Raw genomic sequence first — 23848 nt, 5'->3', positions numbered from 1 at the left:
ATCCAGTTTTCTACCATATCTTCAGGTTCTTGAAATGTTAATAAAGTTAAGATATATTCTGAATGTTTAATTTTGACGAGACAAGTCTCTGTGAAATTAAAATAATTTGCTTGATAATGTTTCTTGTCAAGCTCCCTTAGTCACACTTGGCAGAAATGACCCAGACATTTGACACAGTACAATTACATAGGAACATTTTTTTGCAATGAAGACAATTTAAGGAAATTGATGGTCCTCTGCCAACATGGCTTATATTCAGTTGACTGCTCTTTAAATCTAGTGCTTATTTTTCCCGACCTTCCACTATTTAATGGACCCCTTGCTTTATACGATTCTTGCATGGTGCTAATAGCAATTGATAAATGGCATAACTGGTCATTCCTGCCCTGAGAAATCACATTTCTCAATATATTTTCCAAAATACCCCTTTCTATTCCCTCTTCATATACCTTGAAGAACTAGGAGGTATCATTTCCCTCAGATTTAGAATGGTAGAAAAGAGACTCGTTTTTTTCCCCTCTCCATTTTTTTCTTCAAATATATAGGACAGGAATGAGTGATATGCTCTCCATTTCTTTATGTGGGGCCAGCAAAATACCTGCAGGTTCAGTTCTTTCTTCGGGTGACTCAGTCTCTTCCAGGCTATGAGCCAATGAGGCAATGGCAGATTTTGTCCTACACGTCACTTCTCAGTCACTCAACTTTTTACTCGCCAAATCTTTCTTAATCCTAAAGTCTGGCAACTAAAGATACTTCTTCATATAGCCATTCAGGTATTAAGTACGGGAAATGGAAAAGGAAAACAACAACAACAATATAGAAACACATTAATGAAAGTTTCCCAGGAATATGTTATGTTTACATAGCTTTTCCAAGAAAGAAATATGCAAGAGAGCCTTTCGCGAGCCCGAGAGTAGGAATACACTCCCTCTAAACTCATTGTTCAATTTTCCCAAAACAACAGAAATGAAGGAACTAAGGTACTTAAGGGTCAGGGGAAATGAAAGGCCTTTAGATCCATACACTCTCCTACAGAAATGGAAAGGCCTTCTGGCAAGGAAGGGCAGGCAGAGCACCTGTAGGCAGACTTGGCAAGGGTTAGCTAGATTGCATGAAGCTCCTGAAGGAGCCGCAAAACTACTGGGATGGGCAAAGACAGGGAGTTTTTCAGAAAAAGTTGGTAGCCACAGTTGATCTCAAAAGATCACAGTTCAATAAAAATATGGGCAGAGTTATAAAAAGCAAACTCCGTCTTTGGAAAATACCTGGCCAATTATTTTATTGGAAGGTAACACAGTAACAAAGATATTGTTTTGAAGTGGCATTTATGCACTTTATATTCTCATATATCTGTGGATAATGGGTCACAAACAGATGAAGCTTCACATTGATACCAAAATAGGGCCTGCTTATTTTAGAAGTGTGCAATGAATTTTGACAAGAAACTGGTCAATTATAAAGTTTTTTTAAAAAAAGCTCTCCTAAAGCTGTTTGGGATATAGAGGGTATTGTTCAAATTGAATGATTTTCAAAACCTGCCATGTCATCAGGTTTGGCAGCATGAAATGTAACTCTTGACACCTTCAACACGAGACCATCAGAAGTAAGAAAATGAATATGGATCATTTTAAAGGCCCCCAAATGCCCAGCTTAGAGGAAGTATATCAACATTTATAAATGGAAGATTGGGGAAAATTATATTTTCCAGCTTCCATGGTAACCCATCATGCTGTTTGTTGTTGTAAGGTTGGAATAGAAGACATTTTTGGTAATGTGCTCTCTTGACATGACACAGGTTTGTAAGAAATCTAAAACTGTTTCATGTTCTTTTGGTCCATCTCTACTGCTGCAGAATAGTGTGCTCTATCCAATAAATTTCTCCAGGGTATTTGCCATATTTCAAAGTCTGAAAGACATCCTTGATGGCCAAAACTCCTTGTTAAATATATCACAGCTCTGGAATCTCTGGAGCAGATTCAGGTAATACAGTTCTCAAAATAAAATCAGATGCCTCACCTTATACAACAAAAGAAAGATGAAATGGTGATTCTGGAAGGTGGAAGGTGGGTTAAGAAAACATATTTGAACCTATTTGGCTTGTTGATTTTTGCATCTCAGAGAATAAAAGTAATTCAAAGTATTCACTGATGATGAATGAACATAGTTGTCATGTCTATGGAGAGTCTTAGTCAACCAGGTCATGGTTGTCCCAAGGTGCTTTTTCAAGAAACAACTGGACTTTCTTGTTTTTCTTTGAAGATATTTCACTTCTCGTCCAAGAAGCTTCTCCAAAAATTTAAGAAAAACAAGAAAGTCCAGTTGCCTCTTGAAAAAGTTCCTTTGGGAGAGTATAGCTGTCAATCATCCATTGTTTCAACTATAATAGGAAAATAGACAGATTAAGTTGGAAGAATATATTTGTGTGCAATGGAAAACTTAGTGAAATTATCTCTGACATCAGAGCTTGTAGCCACATTGCAGTTAATCATATTTGCAAAGTAACTTGAATAGTTAGAAGTCATTAAGTAGCTCCACAAAAAAATCAGAAAGTGTTGTAAAAAATATTAGAATGTGCTGAGATGGACAGATTAAAACTTAAAAGAAAAGGAAGAAACAGAATACTTTTTGACATGAGACTTGTTTTACCAATGGTTAACAAAATCTCAGATTACAATCTAAAAAGCTCCAAAATATAATAAGAACTTTTGTATTGAAAATTTTGTATTACTAAATATGAAACCAATTGTATTACTATTTTGCTATTATTACTGACATGTTTATTATTATGATTAATGTTGATTATATGGCATTTCTACTTAAAATCAATTGTTTCCTGAACAACATACTGTTCAGATAGATATGGAATTTTTATGTGATATTTAAAAATGCATTAATAAAACACATATTTTAAAAAATCTGGACTCTACTTAATTTCCAGCTTGTGGCTGGAATCACATTATTTCCTGACATGCCTGAGTAGGTAAAGCATTAGATGGCAAAATGCCATATCCCCCAACATCAGTTCACTGATATTTGAAGGGGTTAATATAGCCAGATTTTCATGAGAAATGGCCAACCTTTGCACCATATAAGTATAATCTTTGTGTGTGAGAATGTAACTTCTGTGCATAGTGAGGTCACTTTTTGTGTTCCAAGGTGCATAGATTCAACCTATGCAGTCTCCAATGTGCAGACAGATATTATAGAAGGAGAAGGGAAGAAAAATGAATGGTGACATCTCCTCTCCCATTTGCAGTTGTCCACTTGTCCTTGATCTTCCCATCTATGCTCAGACAGGCTTGCACTAAAATAGTTGTCACATTGAGGCCCCTTGAAGTATTAGTTCATTTGAGATTTCATTAGACAGGCCTTTGATTGATCAGGTAAGCCTCTTTCATTCCAATTCACATTTTGTACTCGTGGGTGAATCTCTGGGCCTACACCAGAAGCAATGGGTCTTATTGGCAATCACATGCCTGACAGAATCCCAAAGATTTATCTCAGATATGTCACAGGTTAGCATAGTCCAGATTATTTTAGATCAATAAATGGATTGCCTATTTTGAATCACTGCAAAACAGTGAGACCTATTAAGAAAGCTACTTTTGCTTGATCAGCAAAAAAATTATGTGACCTTAGAGATATATAAAATTTGTTTTGAGCAAAAAAAGCAGTAACCTGGCTTGGATTTCTGTCCAAGCATAATTCGCATAATTCCTGACCTTCGGTCCTTCTGGTGCGCCTAAAAAGTTGGCTTTTCCAGCAAGCCGGCCTGGCTTGAATAAAATAAATTATTAATTTTAATTGTTAATTTTAATTTAATTTCTAAATCTCATTGTAACTGTCTATTGGGTTTTTTGGATATTCTATTTAATCTTTCTTTTAACTTTTGTAATATGTGTTTTTCTGTTGTACGCCACCCTGAGTCCTTTGGGAGAAGGGTGGCATATAAGTCCAATAAACCTAAATCTAAACCTAACCTGTCTCATTTGTCTGGCAAGAAAGTAGGCATCTGTCATAAAAATGCTACTGCAGTTGCTGTTACAATTGTGGCAGAATCTGCTGGGATAGCTATTGGGAGAAGATTCATTTAGGAATCTTTCCCACCTGCTGGGCTAACAGTTCCATGGTTAGGACTAGCCAATATATCTGGGTAGCTATCAAGTGTAGATATATAAGCAAGGGGTTGGCCAAGTGACTGGTGGTTAGCAGAATCATCTGGAGTTTGTAATATCAAGAGGTTGGAAGGATTAGGGTTTGGATTATCTAAACTAATCTCCTTCCCTATAATTTCAACCCTTGGGGCTGGTTCTACCGTCTGGGAAAGAAAGAATAAGCTAATTTCTTTATGTGATCGCTCTTTAGATGCCTAAACAGATTTCTTTTCTACAGGGTAAATATATCTCATTCCAGATAGAACGGAATTCCAATCTCTTCAAAATCCTGATAGCCTTCCTTGCTTCAGTTTGCTAATTCTTTTTAGATTCTACTGTCCAGAATTAAATACAGCTTTTGATGTGGAGTCTGACTACTGCAAAATAGAGTGGGAATTACTTTCTATGCTCCTATTAATACACCCCCCAAGTAGTATTTGCCTTTTTAATAACTGCGTTATAGTGTTGGCTTATGTTCAACTTGTGATCTACTAAAACACCTGGATCCTTTCCATATATACAACTGCCAAGCCAGATTGATCCCTCCCTCCCTCTCCCCTCCCCATAATTTATATAAATTCCCTTTGTTTTTGTTTTTTATCACCGGGCTTTACATTTCTCTCTCCCTCCCTCCCTCCCTCTCTCTCTCTCTCTCTCCCTCCCTCTCTCTCTCTCTTTCTCTCTCCTTCAGTTCACAGTTCAAGCCTGTCTAGATCTTTTTACATTCTTCTTTTTCATTTCTAAAATTTTTCCTAGCTTTATATCATCTCTGCCTTTGATAATCATCCCCTCAATCACTTATTCTAAAGCATTAATAAAATCCTGACCAAAACTTGGACCAAGACAGGTATATTTATCATTGTACTCTGTATTATTCTCCAAGTTGATGTAGAGAGATTTATGGGGATCTTATATGGTCATTCACAAATTTTAAATCTATCTAGCGGTTGTATAATCTAGCCCACATTTTATCATTACCTGTTTATCAGTAAGTATATCATGACAGATTTTGTCAATAAGGATGGAGGATCTCGTTTTGATTCCCGAGCAGATATGTAATGACTTCTTCCCAATATTGTGAATTGTGGGAGATGAATCAAGACAGAGTCTGCTGGTAGTTGGTAGAACTTACCTGGAGTCTCAACATAGCATTCGTACCCTGAGAAACTCTGGCTCTTAATAATCTCCCACTTCTTCCACTTTTAGTTTCTGCTACTCCTGTTTATTCTCACAAGCAACAGAGAAAGATTAGCCCTTTGTGGCAAAAACAAACACAAACTTTCTCAGATTGCTCAATGAGTAAAATATTGTTTCAAAGTCCTCATGATATTGATGATCCCATTATCTTAGATTGGTCAGAAATAGTATTTCAGAAATCACTGAAGGTTCTAGAATCTTTCCAATGCAGAAGCAGGCCAAATGATTTGGAATATTGGATGAAATGTTTATTCATGTCCTTAATTCAGACGTTTCTACAAGTTCTAGTACATTAGAGCAGCTGATGCCACTAGTTACCAGAAGGAATCACATTTGGATAGCTGACTCAGTGGCATAACAAATAAAGACCTCCCATGGCAACCTCTTTCAAAATGGAATCCTCAATGCATTCTGATGCTGAACTGCAGTCCTCGGAGTTTTGACCGGCACCCGGCTAGTTCTTCCAAGAGTGTGCTGATTGGTTGTGATGCGCCTGCTGGCTGGTGGGTCACACCAAATCAGCACACTCTTTGAAGAACTAGCCGGGTGCTGGTTGAAACTCCGAGGACACTGCATGAATTACATCTCCAGTCTGTAATACTGACTGGCTGTGGATAGTAGGATTGGTTACCCAGCATTCTAAAGCTACTAAGATGTGGAAAACTATCCTTTCTCTAGCACTAAATGGATTATGGCAAGTTTCAAATGAATTTTAAAAGTGGCTATATTGATTTTCAGTTAGAAGCATAGCAGAGCCGGCAGGAGAAACAAAAACTTTTCTGTTTTTAATCAGAGGTAGAGAAGAGAAGGAATTACGTAGTGCATTGTTTCAATAAAACTCTTGTCTCCAAAACCCTGCATACAGTAATGCAGGGTTTTAAAATAAATACGAATGATATTTTGTATATTTAAAGGTATCTACATGTTAAATCTCCTGTTATTAGGACTAGAATTCACAGTCTCCCAGGCCCTTGACTGACATTTTTAAACCACTGCAGAAAAACTGATTCTTATCATTATAGAACCATTAGATTCCCCCCCCCCCAAAAAAAACTGTCTTTCCCTTTCTTCTTCTTTTTCATTCACAAACTTACTCAACTCTGGATCAAGATGTGATTTGCTTAAGCAACTTCTGGCACCCTGTCAAAGACTGTACTAGTATCTTGAGCTTTCTTTTTTCAATGCTCCAGTGAGCAACTGCCTATTTAATGGCTCAAAGTGCCATTTTGGGTGAGTGCCTGTAATTTATGGGAAAAGTTTATGATCGGGAAAGAGGCGACATGGTTAGTTAAAATTAATTATGGTCATCCTAAAATAAGGAAACTGTCCAAAATGCAAATATTAAATATGCTTAGAAATATTAAATACATAATAATTAATAAAATGATGTATTTTAGAAAGTACTTTATATGTTTGATAAGTATATGCAATACACATATGAAATAAAATACACAAAGGATAATAAATTCTAACTATATCAAAGATAAATGTTAAATGTTCAAGCTTTTCCCTGGTTGCAAAAACATTTTTTTTCTGCAGCTTCATGTGCATCTATTTTTCAACAAATAATTAATCTGATTCACGAAATGCTGGAAGCAAATAAACTAAACAATGAACATGATCTTTAGGTTGAAATATAAAACTCAGTTGGATTTGACACAGAATTTAAGATACTGGGGTGACAAGGCTGAGCAACAGCCCTGTTCTCATTTCTTATCTGGCCAAACTCCAGCTGTTCTCCTCAAGTTCTCAAGTTCTCTTACAATGACTTAAATCAGGATTCCTTCATGCTCACATGCTGGAAAAATTGCTCCTCATGATTTAATGGTTTAGCAAAGAGAATTCATGCCAAGGGGTAAGAATGGTGAAGTGTGCTTGTTGATTAGGCAGGAAATTTACTTACAAATGAACTAATATAAATTAACAGGTGCCATTTACGCAGTATGCATATAAGCTTGGTAAAACAGAGACTTTAACCAGCGTTGCCCAGAGCTATCAAACATATGTTCAGAAGTAATGGTGATTAAGTGAGTGCTTATGCTTCTGTTTTCTGCACTTCATGTCCAAACCTTTGCTAGATCAGGTCTGTGGTTGACATGTACCCCAAAACTATGCCCTATATTTCATTCAAATTACATCCGTACATATCAAATCTTGTAGAAAGAAGGAAAATTCCTATGAATATTGAAAAAAACCTGTAGCAGATAGAAGAGACCTGAACCTCATAGATATTTTGACCAAAGCAATATAATAAAAGGTTTCTTATTTTAAGAGAAAGAAAGCAATGACACGTGAAAAGGGCACAGATAGTTCAGATTCAGGTGCTAATTGCAGATACATGGGGAGGCCTGAAGAGGGATGTAATCAAGAATTTTTGGCAGGCAAAATGAAGAAAAACTGGCACTAGGTACTGGATCTTCAGTGCGTTGTATTCAAGCACAGTGAATAATTAGGCCTATCTTCTTAATAACAATGCAGTCACCATATTCCATATGTCTCCACGTGCCTTTATTATTGGAGCAAACCGGCTGCAGGCCTCTGTTAGGAACTCGGCCAGCATGCGGGATGGAACATTAATCAGGAGAGCCCTTCTGCACACCTTATTGAGAACAGGCAAGAACAAAAATAGCAACATTTATTTCTGGTTAGGCTGCAGTGTAAATTGTTATTTCCAAATTATAAATTTTCAGGACCTGAATTTAGCACCCAAATCTCAACAGACTACTGACAGACAGAGCAAGAGTCATCCACAAATTTTCCCCAGCTTCTGTCAGAGGCATTTTCCTCATCAAAAAGTTAGTTGTGGCTTTTAAGTTCCTGCCAAGTAGAGAAATTATCCTCTCCTTCACACTTATTGAACAAACAGTTCTTTCATCAGGAAAGAGTATTCCCTGATCAACATCCATGATCCTTAATTTATTATCTATGCTCACCTCCCAAATATTGAGAATTACTAGAGATTGTTACAGGTTAAGGCCACTGAGAAAATGCTTGCTCAGTCTGATGCTAATGGGCATTATGACTGAGGATTATGAGAGTTTTAGTCCTAAACTTGTGGAGAATGCCAACTTTGATTTCTGATTGTAATCTGCAAGTGTGAAAAGGGGTTTGGGAAAACTCACATTATACAATGTGATGTAAAATATATCTTTGGAATTTTTTAAAAAATGGATGACAAATTGATACCTACTAAAATCAGGCTAATAGGCATGGTTCCAGAAAGCAAAGCTGCATAGTTAGCCAGGTACCTAACTCTTCATTCCAGAAAGGTGTGGGCCAGTAGTGGTTTCAATTTATTTTACTACTGGTTCGCTTGTGTGCACTTGTGCGTATGCGTGACGCTTCTGTGCATCCGCAGAAGTGTCTGGGTGGGTGGGCAGAGCCTCCCGCCGCCGCCACAACAAGTTCACCCAATCCAGGGCGAACCAGCAGAAACCCACCTCTAGTGTGGACATCACAACCTTTCATAGTGCTGAAATCTCTAGTTTCAGATTCCAGAAATCAGCCAGTCCGTGGTGATTACCTGAACTGTTCTCAGGAAATGATCATCCATCAAGTTGGACAATGTGTCGGTCTGACAGACAGCAAGTCAAATAATTGAAACTTACTTACCAGTAATATTGTTGGCAGAAGAAAGATTTCTACAGTGTTCATCACCAATAGAGGCAGCAGCTAAGTTGAACCAGAAGAAAATAACCTGGGTGAGAAGAAAAGACAGATGGCCTGAATAGGGGAATACAGAGACAACTCTCAATATTCCGTTGACATCAACCTTTTGCATCTTATGGGGTTCCAAATTGGCTGAAAATTCAGAAAGCTGTTGTTGCAACAGATCTGGAGGACACCAAGCTAGAGAAGCTTAGCTGAAGTGTGAGGCATAGACAGCTCATCCATAAAAGTGAAGTGATGCTTAGAAATAATGGGACTAAAATAGAGAAGCAGAACTGCACAGAATAAAAGATAATAGTCACAACTTCTTCATACTTATGGAACTGAGGTGTTCAGTATTGTAAATATGAAAGGGAACATTGCCAGATTTACTTTTAAATTTCTGAAGGTGACAGTTTACAAAAAAAACCCTAAACAAACCCAATAAGAATGTTTTAGCTTTCTTGGCATATCTTGATTGCTTTGGCAAACAATCGAGAACTTGTCATTCATCAAATATTGTCAAGTACTATGAATGTCTTTACAAGACATATATCAACTATTGTCAAATATCAGCCCATCACATACAAAAATATCATGCAGAGACAGCTGTATCTTATGTTGAGGGACAATGAATTCTCTATCTTATTTAGGTTGCAATCTTATATAAATTTATTTGGGCATAATCTTAATGGAACTTAGTGAAATTTATTTCTGAGTAAATATGTACAAGCTTACTAAACTACAGCACTGATTTTCTCTAATCTTCAAAAAGGAGAAAGAACATTTTTTTTACAAAAAATGGGAGTTTGTTTCTACGATTGTCATATTTCTATTTTTGCTATCATCATCATCATCATCATCATCATCATCATCATCATCATCATCATCATCATCATCCTCATTATCAAAATCATTGTTTATAAATTCAAGAGAAGCCATATTAGATTATACTAGAAAAATACTGTATGCAGCATCCTCTTTTCTCCAATCATTAACCAGATGTCTCGAGAAACTTATAAATCCATTGAACTAAATAAGTGGTACAGATTCATCCAACAGATACACCTTTTGCTGACTCAAGACTCATTCACAATGTTCGATTTTTCCATTCCCTTTTTCTATGCTTTGCTTTTAGCTACTGCAATATAGTTGTGAACATGGCAGAAAACAAGATGGTGAAAGGATGCTGAGACAGAATCCCATCAGTGGATGGGAATAACTGTAGCTCACAAGTAGGGCCAATCCTTCCAAAGAATCCTATGTTTGAACATGGCTAGTTTGGATAAGATTGGGAAAGATTTTGTCAGAAGATCTGTCTTCCGAATATCAGCAAAATAACTTTGAAGGGACTAGTGGTTTGAGTTAGTAGGGTGCAAAGCAGTCTTTTGTGTAATTGCAAAGAACTTTATTTAAGGAAAATGTTCACTAGTATTTTCATTGTTAGTGTTTCAAATCCAGTGAAAGCTGGTTTTGTTCTATCTTTCGGGACAGGGAACGATACCTATAGATTGTCACAGTAGTGAAAAGCACAGGTGTCAAGTATTTAAAAGCTGAGAACATACAGTATTTGAATGTTCAGAAAATGCAAGGTTTCAATAATGTTAAATGTAGTTTTAGAGGGAAGACTAGAGGACAAACATGCCAAGTTATTATGGAGAAATAATTTGGAGAAATGTAATAAAGAAGAATTTACAATAACTTATTAAGTACCAAATATGTCAGAGGGTGAAATGACTGAAAAATTTGATTAAAATATTAGGAATAATTAGGCCATTATACTGACATTTTAAGGCATCTTTAAGATTTAGAAGGGATACATTTATTCAACTTTTGTTTTTAGATTTATAGCTGAAATTTCCTCAAGAAATTCAAGGTACTATGCATACATTTGCTCCTCTAATTTTTCCTTTACAATAACCATATGAGATAAAAATTGGTTGAAAAATTATGACTAGCTGAAAATTATCTAGTGAATTGCAACCTTCTGGAGGATATTCCAGTACCCTGTGAGATAAAGAGTGAAGAGGGGAAAAAAAAACATATACTGTACTTGTAATGTGTTGTGAGGCTACGTTGTGTTCAATCATTATGATTTATTATCTGGAAGAGATGGTGGTAGATAAAAACCAGGATTCTGTTCAAAATTAAGCATGAGATGAAAAAATTAGTAGCCATTAAAGGGAGGAGTTGATGAAATCCTCTACATATAGAGCCAGCAAAAAAGGTAAAATTAACCAAACATTTACAAAAGAAACAGAAGGTTTTTTCCACAATAGAAGTGACATTATGAGCTATCAAGTTGGTGTCGACTCTAAGACATCACATATACCTTTTCCAGAATGATCTGTTCCCAACCTATCTCTCTTCTAAATCTAATGATGTACCCATTACTACTGTAATTCAACAATTCCATCCCCCTTACTGCTGATTGTCCTCTTTTTTTTTCTTTCCTTCCACTTTTCATGACATTCCTAAGAGAGGTAGACCTTTGCCTAATACATCCAAAAATAATTTGAGCTGGTCACATGCCCCTCAGGTGAGAACTAGGATTTGATTTATTCTATGACCATTTGTTTGTTTTTTTGAGTAACCATGGAATTTTAAGCAGTCTTTTCCTACATGAAAGTTCAAAAACATTTATTCTTTTTCTATCCTGCTTTTACAAACTCTAGTTTTTTCCCCTTTCATAGGAAAAAAATAAAGTGTCGGGAAAACCAGTGCCTGTGCAGTTCTCAACTGAATCAGTAGAGACATGTTACATCTCTTTTCCAAGGCCTTCATTGCTACTCTGCCAAGCTGTAATTTCCAATGTATTTCTTGGCTGCTGCTTTCTTTGTGACAGTCAGTCTTAAAAGAAAAAAAAATTCTCCCTCACTTCAATATCCTGTCAGTTTTAATGGTTGCTATACTTGTCATTAGTTTGGTCTTAGTCTCTTCTTTTTTCACTGCGCTCCCTTGATTTTCATCACCAGAGCCAAATTGTGTCATTGTTATAGCATAGATAACGGATCCTCCTGTTTTAAAACTGCACATCTTTTTCCAATCTGGTTTCTCAATATCTATTTGTCATATCGGTTGAATAAATAAAGGGATAATATATGACTTTGTCTCACTCCTTGCCAGCCAAAAACCAGTCTGTTTTCTTATGATCGGACCTGAACTGCCTATATAGGTTTCGCATGAGAATAATGAGATGTTCTGTGATGTCCATTTTCCTAAGCAGAGTCCAGAGTTTGACATGGTTGGCATAATCAATGAAAAACATATTGATTCCTTTTTTGTATTCCAATACCAATACAACCATATTGTATTGGTTCATGCAATTATCCAGTGGGCATCAAAAATAATGTCTCATGTTCCTTGGCCTTTTCTGAAATCAGCTTGAACATCTAGCATCTCCATTTCCATGTAGTGCTCTAATGTGTTTTGGATGATCCTAAGCATTATTTAAATACTGGGAAATAAAAATAAACTCAGGAAGTTTATGATTAAAGGTTGGATACATTGCAAAAGAGAATTATTTTTGTATTAATAATAGCTATAATATTTCAAAAGTCATACTTATATAAATTGTCTAAATGGATCACATTGTAAGAGCATGAATTTGAAATCCTAATTAACCATCCTGACATTTATACCATTATGAACACATTAGACACTATGATTGCCATAATATTCCCTGAATTATGTAAAAGTGACAGTGTTTAATCTCATGGAATTATTTTATTAAATTTTGTATAAAATATATGAAAGCTATTGTAGTTATATTACATTTTTTAATCATTGAAAATAAGGCTATTGAGGAGCATTATTAAGTAGTGGGATTTCTGTTCTAATAATATTTTTTACAAGGGTTCAATATAAAACAGTTCATGGTGTTATAAATTAGTGATTGAGATACATGGAATACATAGGGGCAATATTATTTGCGCTCTGTATGTAAACACTTGGGGATTAAAATAAGAAATATAGTGAATACAATTAACATTGAATAACGATTTGCATAATACATATTGAACTGCTGGGACGCCTTGCCCTGGGCTGTTGCAATGAATCCTCATGATTTATTGATTTATTAATTTAGACGTGTTAAAAATGATTGCATAGAACTATCAAGTGCATTTCTTCCAACACATCAATTATATACAGGTAGCTTTTAGATTACATCTATTCATTCAGTGACCATTTGAACTTGCAAAGTGCTGCATGAAGGGGACTTATGCTGAATGAAGGGGTCCTTGGAATTCTGACCATCACAGCATCCTCAGAGTCATCTAATTGTAGTTTAGGTACTTGTGCCTTACTTGCAATTGCATTAAATTAATGAAATTGAAATTTTGCAGCAAGTGTCAGTTATTGTGATTTCCAATATTTCCTGCTGGCTTTCCAAGCCAATGGGAAAAGTGGCAGGAAATTGGAAATTGTAGTCATGCAATAGTCATGCTGTCCTCAATGAATGAATGAAAGCCTGGATTGATAGAACTGTTGTCGATCAGTGATGTGATCAGATGACATTGTGCTTTATGACCACATCACATAGCGACAGCAGTTCCAGTCTCAATTGCTATCATAAACCAAGGATTACTTGGCTTATGATAGCAATTGATCTTGCTTTTACAGACTTCTAAGCAGGTTGTAAAAAGGAGGGCTTCAGTAACATACCCAGTAGATAGCAATAGCAATAGCACTTAGACTTATATACCACTTTACAGTGCTTTTCAGCCCTCTCCTAACAGTTTACAGCATATTGCCCCCAACAATTTGGATCCTCATTTTACCCACCTCAGAAGGATGGAAGGCTGAGTCAACTTTGAACTGCCAAATTGCAGCAGCCAGCTATCAGCACAAGTAGCCTGCAGTACTGCACTCTAACCACTATGCTACCAAGGCTCTTTGAGATGTATAGTAGATGTACTTAATATCCTGTATCTCATCTACTGCTAAGAAGAATCAATTCCATCTTTTGGAGAACATTCCATTGTATCCACATCAGCCTTTAAGCTAAGAGAAAATGACTGGTCCCAAGGCAGCCAGGTATTTCTGTCTCAAGAGTTTTCACCTCCAATACCCTATGCCATCTAGGTACCTTCCAGAAATATTGCATTTTCAACTAATATCCATCCAGGCTGATGAAATATCATCTTTCCATTGGGTGGCTCTGCACCAAATTGGAGAAGACGCTTTTAGCTATTGTCCAATGTTTTCACTTAAGGTGAGACACATGCATTTCGCTGTTTATTATGTATGATATCCAAAACAGAAACCTTCCTATATAAATTACCAGCTGGGTGGTGGAATTTCGGTTCACTGCAATTAATGTAATTTTTGGAACACAACTTTAAAATGACTTTACATTTTGAAAAACAAATTACATCATAAAAGATTGTTAAAAGCTGTCCTTCTGCCTTATGCTTTCTCTCTCAACATCCTTTCCCCATCATATAATGCTTTCAGCCTGTCATTTATGACTCTCCCAAATGTTGCATCAGTTCTTTTCTTAAAAGTAAAGAATTTTCTACAACCACAGCCTTGAAGTCTCAAGACCTGGGAAGCTGCTGCACAACCAACCACCTGGGTTCAGAGGATTGTGTTGCATTGTCTAGGAACTTCACTGCAATATCTGACCTTGCAATATCTGATCAACAGCTGAAGAGAGCAAGCTTGAGTTTCTGGCTGCTTTGGTGTGTCACATATTACAACTACAACCAAGGCATGGGATCTGGATGTCACTCTTTGTGCAGTAACCTGGCATATACCCATCAGGTTGTGCATTTAGGACCTGCAACATCTGGAAGCCTGGAAAGAAAGTCCCGACTTCAATTTTTAAAAGATTCTGGCATAAGGATTCAGAGATTCACAGTTGACCCAGAGACTTCAAGGTCTGCAATAAGATCTAGTTTCTGTTCCAAGAAAAAAAACTCTTCTGGCTCTTGAGGTTCCTAGAACTGAATCCTTGATCAGTAGAATTTGCCAGCCAACCTGAAAGGCTTCATTTTGAAATTATTGCTATTGCTGTTTTCAGCTTAGGGAAACAACAGCTGTGCCTCTTTGTGAGATAATGTGTATGTTTCTATGTATGTGTGTGAGAGAAATACTCTCTGATTAGAAAAGCAAGATTTTATCTCTAGAAAGAAAGCTAGGCAAAATTCCTCAGGTCTTTCTGAAATCCTAAATGCCTTCTAGTACTGCCAGCAGGAAAAAAAAAGACTTTCGAGCAGAAGTCAGCAGCCTCAAAAATTCAAGAAGAAGCCCTACCTTTTTTAAATGAATGTTATGCATGCACCATCTTGAGTTTTTTGCTCCTTTATGGATGCACTTGGCAGAAGTCCAATATCCCATTCAGCAAAATGAACAGGAGGGAACTTAACTACCTTGCAACATTTTGGAGTAAGATGTACTCTATCTTAGGAACATCCTCCCTAGCCTAGCCTCAAATCCCGCAACTAAACCAATCTGTGTTTCTGGCCTTGATGTTTGATGTTTGATGTTTATTAACATTTGTATGCCGCCCTTTTCCCTGAGGGGACTCAGGGCGGCTCACATAAAATCAGGGAGGGGGAATACAAATAATGACGTAGACACATATAATAAAAGTAATAAGCAACATACATTCATCATTTGGGAGGGGCGGCTATCCTTATCCCCAGGCCTGACGGGCTAGCCAGTTCTTGAGGGCTGTGCGGAAGGCCTGGACGGTGGTGAGGGTACGAATCTCCACGGGGAGTTCATTCCAAAGGGTCGGGGCTACTACTGAGAAGGCCCTCCTCCTTGTAGTTGCCAGCCGGCACTGGCTGGCCGATGGAATACGGAGGAGGCCCAATCTGTGAGATCTAATTGGTCGCAGGGAGGTAATTGGCAGAAGGCGGTCTCTCAAGTATCCAGATCCACTACCATGCAGGGCTTTATGGGTGACTAATAGCACCTTGAAGCGCATCCGGAGATCGACAGGTAGCCAGCGCAGCTCGCGGAGGATAGGTGTTATGTGGGTGAACCGAGGTGCACCCACAATCACTCGCGCGGCCGCGTTCTGCACTAACTGAAGTCGCCAGATGCTCTTCAAGGGCAGCCCCATGTAGAGCACATTGCAGTATTCCAGTCTAGAGGTCACAAGGGCCCGAGTGACTGTTGTGAGCGCCTCCCGATTCAGGTAGGGTCGCAACTGGCGCACCAGGTGAACCTGGGCGAATGCCCCCCTGGTCACAGCCGTCAGGTGGTGGTCAAACGATAGCTGTGGATCCAGGAGGACTCCCAAGTTGCGAACCCTCTCTGAGGGGTATAAAATTTGACCCCCCAGCCTGAGTGATGGAATATTGGTCGAATCTTTGGGAGGGAAGCACAACAGCCACTCGGTCTTTTCTGGGTTGAGCACAAGCTTGTTAACCCTCATCCAGTCCATAACGGCTTCAAGGCCTCGGTTCATCACATCTGCCGCTTCATTGAGTTGGCACGGGGCGGACAGATACAACTGGGTATCGTCCGCATATTGATGGTATCTAATCCCGTGCCTACGGATGATCTCTCCCAGCGGTTTCATGTAGATGTTGAATAGTAGGGGGGATAAGACCGAGCCCTGAGGTACCCCATATGTTAGGGGCCTAGGGGACGATCTCTGCCCCCCCACTAACACCGACTGCGACCTGTCCGAGAGGTAGGAGGAGAACCACCACAACACGGTGCCTCCCACTCCCACCTCCCGCAGTCGTCGCAGAAGGATACCATGGTCGATGGTATCGAAAGCCGCTGAGAGGTCAAGGAGGACCAGGATGGAGGAGTGTCCTCCATCTCTGGCTCTCCAGAGATCATCGCTCAATGCGACCAAAGCGGTTTCTGTGCTGTAACCGGGTCTGAAGCCTGACTGGAAGGGGTCAAGATAGTTTGCTTCCTCCAAGGACCGTTGGAGCTGGAAGGCCACCACCTTCTCAACAACCTTCTGTTCAGGAACATTTTCTATAATCTCTGATATATGGAAATGTATTGTAGCTGTTTCAGTGTTAAGGGGTGCACTCTAGAATCAGTTTTACACATGTTGGTTTTGGCTTAATGCAATATGTGAACCTAGCCATTATGGGTTATTCAACAGAAACCATGACTTAATGATATGGTTGGTACAGTGTCCCAGCCAACTGTGGCTTTAAACCAATGGTGGGTTTCAAAAATTGTTGGAACCTATTCTGTGGGTGTGGCCTCCTTTGTGGGAGTGGCTTGCCACCCATGTGACCAGATATGAAATTGCACCCCTAGAAAAAAAACTGGGGGTCTTCAAACCTGACAGCTTTAAGACTTGTGGAATTCCTCCTCCAGTCATGTTGGCTCAGAAACTCTGGCATTGAAGCATGCAAGTCTTAAAGCTGTCAAGTTACAAGATCCTTGCACCCTTAACCCTTTAGGGGAAAAAACCCAGGGGTCTTCAATCCTGACAGCTTTAAGACTTGAGGACTTCAGCTCCCAGAATTCCTCCTCCAATCATGTTGTGGTGACATCATCTGGGTGGATCTGCTCCATCTTCGGTTTTTTCACAGGGGGCAGGGCTGCCACTGAAGATGCCAATGAGCCCCTGCCACCACCAGAATAACTGCTGCCGCCTCCTCCTCCTCCTCCTCCTCCTCCTCCTCCTCCTCCTCCTCCTCCTCCTCCTCCTCCTCCTCCAACAGCACCACCACATTTGCTGCCCGGTGCTGCGGCTGAGGTGAAGCTGCCAAAACTCCCGCTGGTGCCCCTGCCTGTGGCAGCAGCAGCGAGCGGCGCCTCCCCCTCCACTCGGAGCACCTGAGCTGGGCCCTGCATTACCCCTGCCACCACTTCCTCCTCCTCCACCATGCTTTTGAGAAGCCATGAGGCATTTTTTTCCTGCTCCCGCCCCCTCTGCCGCCTTCCTACTGGCTCCTGCAGCCTCATGGCTCCTCAAAAGCATGGCAGAGGAGGAGGGGGGAGGAATAATGTGGGGCCCAGCTCAGGTGCTCTGAGCGGAGGGGGAGACATCGCTGCCAAGGGTGGGGGTGCCAGCGGGAGCTTTGGCAGCTTCACCTCAGCCACAGCATCAGGCGGCAAATCCAGCAATGCTGAGGGAGGAGGAGGAGGCAGCAGCAGATATTCCAGTGGCGGCAGGGGCTTTGGGGGTTCACTTCAGCCATAGCACCGGGCGCAAGCGGCTAGGACTGGCCACCCACAAAGGACCTTCCCGGGTTTGCTTTGCTGAAAATGGGGTGACTGGCGCTAGTTTCAGTGGCCGCAGCCGGCGCAAGCTACCGTCAGTCTCCCAGTGCTCAACAAAACAAGTCTGGAGAGGTCCTTTACGGGTAGCCAGTTCTAGCTACACCTTAGAGGGAACATTGCCAGCATTCCCGGAAGTTAATTACTTCTGAGTTCACCGACCAACTGGTCCGCAAGGACTGGCAAGGACCGGTAGCAACCCAACCTTGCTTTAAACTTTAAAATGACAAGTATGAACCCTTAAAAAACCATGGTTAAAATAAAAATATGGCACAGGATATGAATGCACTCAAATCCTGTTTTTCTTCATTTGCATTTTATATGCCCCAGTTGAGCTCTGGCGCTATTTGGAGTTGAACCTTAGTTCAATAAACCTTGAGATAATGGTTGCATACTAACCATAGTCACCTGAAACATGGTTTACTAATTAACCCTTTTGCCTGGATCTGCACAACACATTGAACTATAAAGTAATCATAGTGGCCATGTTCACCAGTTCCCTGAGCCAAAGACAAACCAACTTGACATTTTAGCTTTGCAGAGCTGTTCAAATCCAACCAATGCCTTGCGACCAACATTTTAAAAATTCACTGAAGAAGAAAAGCTGCTAATAGATTAAATTACCTCAGTCACTGACCCCTATTTATATTCCTGATACCTTTTACACCTGATTACAGCAATTAAGGACAATAATGAGATCAGGCTGAACAAATGTGGACCATACAAATAACAAATAACGATCAGCTCATAACTTTGGAATCACATGCACTGTGTGAAGTCACTAACTAATTAGATAATTTGAAACAAAAAAACAACAACCAAGCTCTCTTCTTGGGTATGAAACCACTTCACTGACCATCTACTTAATTAATTCTTGCACATAAAGATGCTTTGTTGCACCAGCCACACTAGAGTTGGCATTTTTAATCCACTTATCAGGTCTTTCCCAAGGATCTGGGAGGAGTGGATATTGTTTGATTTAGAAGAAATCATCACCGGATATAAGTTGCTCCGCAGTGGTGAGATTCCAAATCTTTTCCTACTGGTTCTATGAGAGAGTGTGTCACATGTGTGCTCGTGCTTTGCATGTGCGCGCACCTAACACATACTTTGCGTGCATCCACAGCACTCAAAGACTGCCCTCGATGTCAGTGCTGGTGAGCTGAGCTGTTTTTTAACTCAGCTGAGGCGTGGCAATCTGCTTTGCCATGTGGAGCAGCAGAGCTAAAAAAACAAGGGAATATAGGACAGGCAATGATGGGGGCAGGAGGATGGTATTTACCATTTCTCTGAACTATTCAAAATTTCTGCTATCGGTTCACTCGAACCGGTCTGAACTGTCTGAATACCCCCTTTGCTGCTCCGGATATAAGCTGCTCCAACTAAAGCTGCCTTTTGTAATGATTTTATCAATGTTGATGGCGTTCAAGTGGTACTCCAGATGTTTTGAGATTGCACTCAAAGCACCTATTACTATTAGCACTATTTTTGATTTCTTTTGCCAGGATGTTTCCACTTCTACTTGAGCTATTTATATTTTTTAATTTTCTCCAGTTCTTTCTTTTCTGTTTTGCTGTTTCCAGAAATATGATGTACACTAACCAGGCCTTGTTTTGGTCTTTATTAATAGTTGTTAAGCCTGAGGTATTATGTGGCAGATGCTTGTTTGTTTGAATTCTAAAGTTCCTAATATTATGACCCTGTCTTTTAAGTTATATTCTGTTCTGCTTTGGCATTTTTATTAAAAATAAAATGATATTGGATAGGAAACTCTTAAAAGGAAACATCTTTAGTTTGAAAGAGAACCCAACATTTTAATTTATATTCTACTTTTTTGTGGCTAGGGGTGGTAATTTTCTATGTTACGCCTGCTTTTCAACAAAAATCTAAAAATCCTAACATACTCATACTTTAGTGACTATATATATATAGTGTAGAACTATAGAGACAATAAATTTGATCCGTTTTTTTTTTGCTTCAACTATAGAGAAGTGGAACAATGGCAGACTCTCTCAATATATGTAATAACCTCAACATACCTGCGATTTGAAAGATGAGTTTCTACAACAGATTCTCAAATCCAATAACCTCCAGATGTGTTAGATTTCAAATCCCACCTTTTGAAGTCAACATGGAGAGTTAAGAGTTACTCTTAAAAAAATCTGAAGGGCAACCCACCTCATCATAAGATAATTGCTTCATCCTCCATGTAGCTTGATGCAATATTCTGGAGAATTCATAGTTCAGCTGAAATTTGGTTGACTAACAAAAACATTATCTAACAAATTTTAAAAATATTTGTCACAGACTTATGCACCTGGTAAAATCCTGTGGTGGAGTCTGGTTTTGAAAAATTAAACAAGGTCAGACTTGTTTGTGTTTGGATGGAGAACATTAGAAAATTCCAGGACTGAAGAAGACTGAGAAGATTGAGAAGTTGAGAAAAACATTCTAGAGAAAGACATTGGCAAACCATTTCTACCACTTTGCCAAGAAATGTATATAGTATTTTAAAAATCTTTATTTTTAAGCATAGCTTATAGTACTCTTATTTTAACACAACTGATATATCTGTATTGTCTCTGTGTGTGTGTTTAATATGGATTAAAAAGATAACTAAGATTGAGAAGTACAAAATGGAGTTTGAAACTGAATTATGTACAAATGATGAACGTGCAATAGAAAAAATATATGCTTTTGTAAAGATTTGAAACCCAAGATGAAAGATAAAAATTGATACACAACACTGGAGAAGGTATCAAAAATGTACAAAGATATTTCAAACCAGTATTAAAAATGTGAAATACTTGAAGGAACACTTTACAATGCATGGTGGACTTGTGAGATTCAAATCCACACAATGATGGAAATGATTTGAAAATGAAATATTGTGAAGAAACCAAAACTAGAAAAGATGATGGCACATTGACCTTGTATGGTAACTACAGAAAAATGCAGGACTATTGTATGCTCAAACTTTTGAAAGACTGAACAACTATGGACTTTCTGTTGAAAGAAGAAAAATAATATGATTTATGGGTTTGAGGATTGAAAAAATGTGGACTTAGGGGAAGGATCGAAGAGAATTATATAAAATCTAAGAGGAAGGGAGGATTATAAGATTGTAGGCTATTGAAGGTGTCAGAAGTCATACATTTCATACCTTTATTTTCTCTCTTTTTTGCATCTGTTTCGATTTCAATTTTTTAAAATTAACTTTTACCATATTTAAAATTCACAACCAATAGAAATAAAAAACAATGGTATTTAATATACATTTTGTAAGATTTCCTATTTCAAAACAATGAAGAGATAATTCATTCATTCAAGTGTTTCTATACTATTCTACTCAAAAGTTGCTCTGATGCTACCAATATGTTTAAAGTCCTTTAACTTTATGAAATGTCACATACAAATCTAGAATTTCCATCTGATTCGTGTTTGGATTTTAAATTTTATTTTCAAAAACTAAGTCTAAAAACTTAATCATTCTGACTGTTTCCTATACTATATCCGTAAACATAAAACCAAACCAGATTTTGCATCACATATACAACCTACCTAAGTTAAAATATCAGATATATGGCTGCCTAGCGTTCTGCATAATATTTGCCATTTTTGGCATAGCTGGATATTTATTCTAGCATTTATGTTGGATTGTCATTTCATATGAGAATGGAGTCCAAATGCTTATTTGCCTAATTACCAGTTTAAAAATCAATGTGACAGTTTAGGAGTTATTTCCAAGTGATTTAAGAAAAGCAAATGGCACAGACAATGTCTTATGTGGGAAATTACCTTGCTTCATCTAAACTGTGCACAGAGCTTGTTTAACAACAAAGCATTAATTCTTCCCCCTCCCCTCCCCCCAAGGAATACAAAAGTGATCAACAGTCCACACTTTACATCTGCAATTAATTACATCAATTAAGGTTTTTAGTCTTACGGGCTTACAAAAAAAGAACACTATGGGTCAGTGAAGACTAGTTGTTTACTGGAAAGAAGTGCTTAGAAATGAAGGTGGTATAACAGTATTATACTTCTTCATAAAACTGCAAGAAAATACTTGAATAGTCTACAATTACAGACGTGCACACACACATGCGCGCACACACACACGTTTATATTTGTTTCTTTAACTTTGCAACAAGACAAGAAATATATGAGTCTTAGAAGGTAGCATAATATATATAATCAAAGTCTTCCCCCCCCATGCACCTCACCCACAATCGCCTTGGACCTCTGGCATGCTCCCAAAAGTGACTCACACCTACTCTACAAAACTTTAATATAGGCTTGCTTGAATATAAACCTGCTTGAGTGATATAATTAGATCCACAGAATAAGAGAAGCATTAAATTAATCACGACTCTCTTGATTAAACTCAGCTCAAAGATTTCATTCAAATAAATCTGTGATTTGTAACAAATCAGAATTGAGAAATATCAGTTTTGATGAAGCTTTATGTTATGCATGTAAATATACTTAAATGCAATTGATTTTCAAAGATGTAAATAGCATCTTTTAGGATTCTAGCAGAAGGAAGAACTGGGATGAGGCTGCATTCTATTCCCTAGTCTATGATCACAATGATAAAGCTTCTCCACAAATTCCTTAGCCCTCTGGAAAAACCACTCATCCAGAAACTGGACCAATTTAGGAAAACGGCTAAGATTTTTTTTTTCAGGCAAGCTTCTCGAAATTATTTTGTACTTTCTGGTTGCTTTAATTTTGCTTTTCGAGTATATTTTAATCTTAATTGGCTGTATCTGGAATCTGGATTATGTTACTTCACTTTGTTATGAACCACCCTGAATTTTTATAACAGGCAATATTATAAATACTGAGAACCAATCAATCAATCAATTTTTTCCCATTATTTGCACCCTATTCAGCCCCAAAGAGCAGTTGTAGGAAAGTCATTCAGATTGTATTTACAAAGGGGAAAAGGTTAAACCTGATTTCTCCATCCCCTGTATTCTGCAAACTGATCTGCAGCTGAGATAGATCGCTTCTCACCCATCACTCCCCCCTCTCCTTTACTGTTTAAATTTACAATCATGCAGCAGGCGATTCAGCTGTTTTACAAGTAAGCTTGCTCAAAAAACATAAAGATAATACACTCATTAGTAAAATATGGAAATGCCAAGAGAAAGAAGAGGATTGGCTCTTCCAAAGCCATGAAATAGTTGCATTCAGAAGCAAGATGTTACATCTTTGATGGCAGAGTGGATGTTATGTGTGTCTCTGATTACTTGAAAGCAGGCTGCAAGCACGTAGATGCCACCAGGAAAAATGAGGCGGAGACAAATCACTTGTTTTGTCCAGTTACTCATTCCCCCTCTCTGTTTCTATCAAACAAGCGGTCAGCATTTCTGCTAAGCTGCACTTGCCACCTGCAGCTGAAAAAGGGTGAGACACGTTTGGACTGCTACTTCCTGCCTCTCCATCAATAAGGTGGGTCAGAAGGATGTTAAAAAGATGCCCCCAAATCTTGAAAATAGTAAGCCTCTTTTTGCACAGGCTGAAAAAAAAACCCAATCCCCAAACTAGTCATTGATGACTATAGAGGATGGTGCTCACCTCCATTTCAAGGTCATTGAGTAAATGCTGTCTGAAGACATTTTCGCGGCCAG

At 38.5% G+C, this 23848-nt stretch overlaps 1 protein-coding gene across 2 annotated transcripts in view; it reads right to left on the bottom strand.

Moving 5' to 3' along the window:
• CRHR1 (corticotropin releasing hormone receptor 1) overlaps positions 1-23848 on the bottom strand; it is an 83257-nt gene that overhangs the window by 49710 nt on the left and 9699 nt on the right. The window contains exon 2 of one of the 2 annotated variants that reach the window (XM_087713516.1): positions 8964-9048. In XM_087713516.1, coding sequence (XP_087569642.1) covers positions 8964-9048 — 85 coding nt within the window. Of the gene's footprint in view, positions 1-8963; positions 9282-23848 lie in introns of those variants that run through there. The other variant, XM_014069083.2, reaches the window with a different exon arrangement.

This window comes from Thamnophis sirtalis, unplaced genomic scaffold (genome assembly GCF_051295495.1).
Source record: "Thamnophis sirtalis isolate CommonGarterSnake01/CBP01778 unplaced genomic scaffold, rThaSir2_p1.2 scaffold_4, whole genome shotgun sequence".
Lineage (NCBI taxonomy): Eukaryota > Metazoa > Chordata > Lepidosauria > Squamata > Natricidae > Thamnophis > Thamnophis sirtalis.
Note: the sequence above shows the minus strand (reverse complement) of the source record. Positions and strands in the feature narration are given on the sequence as shown.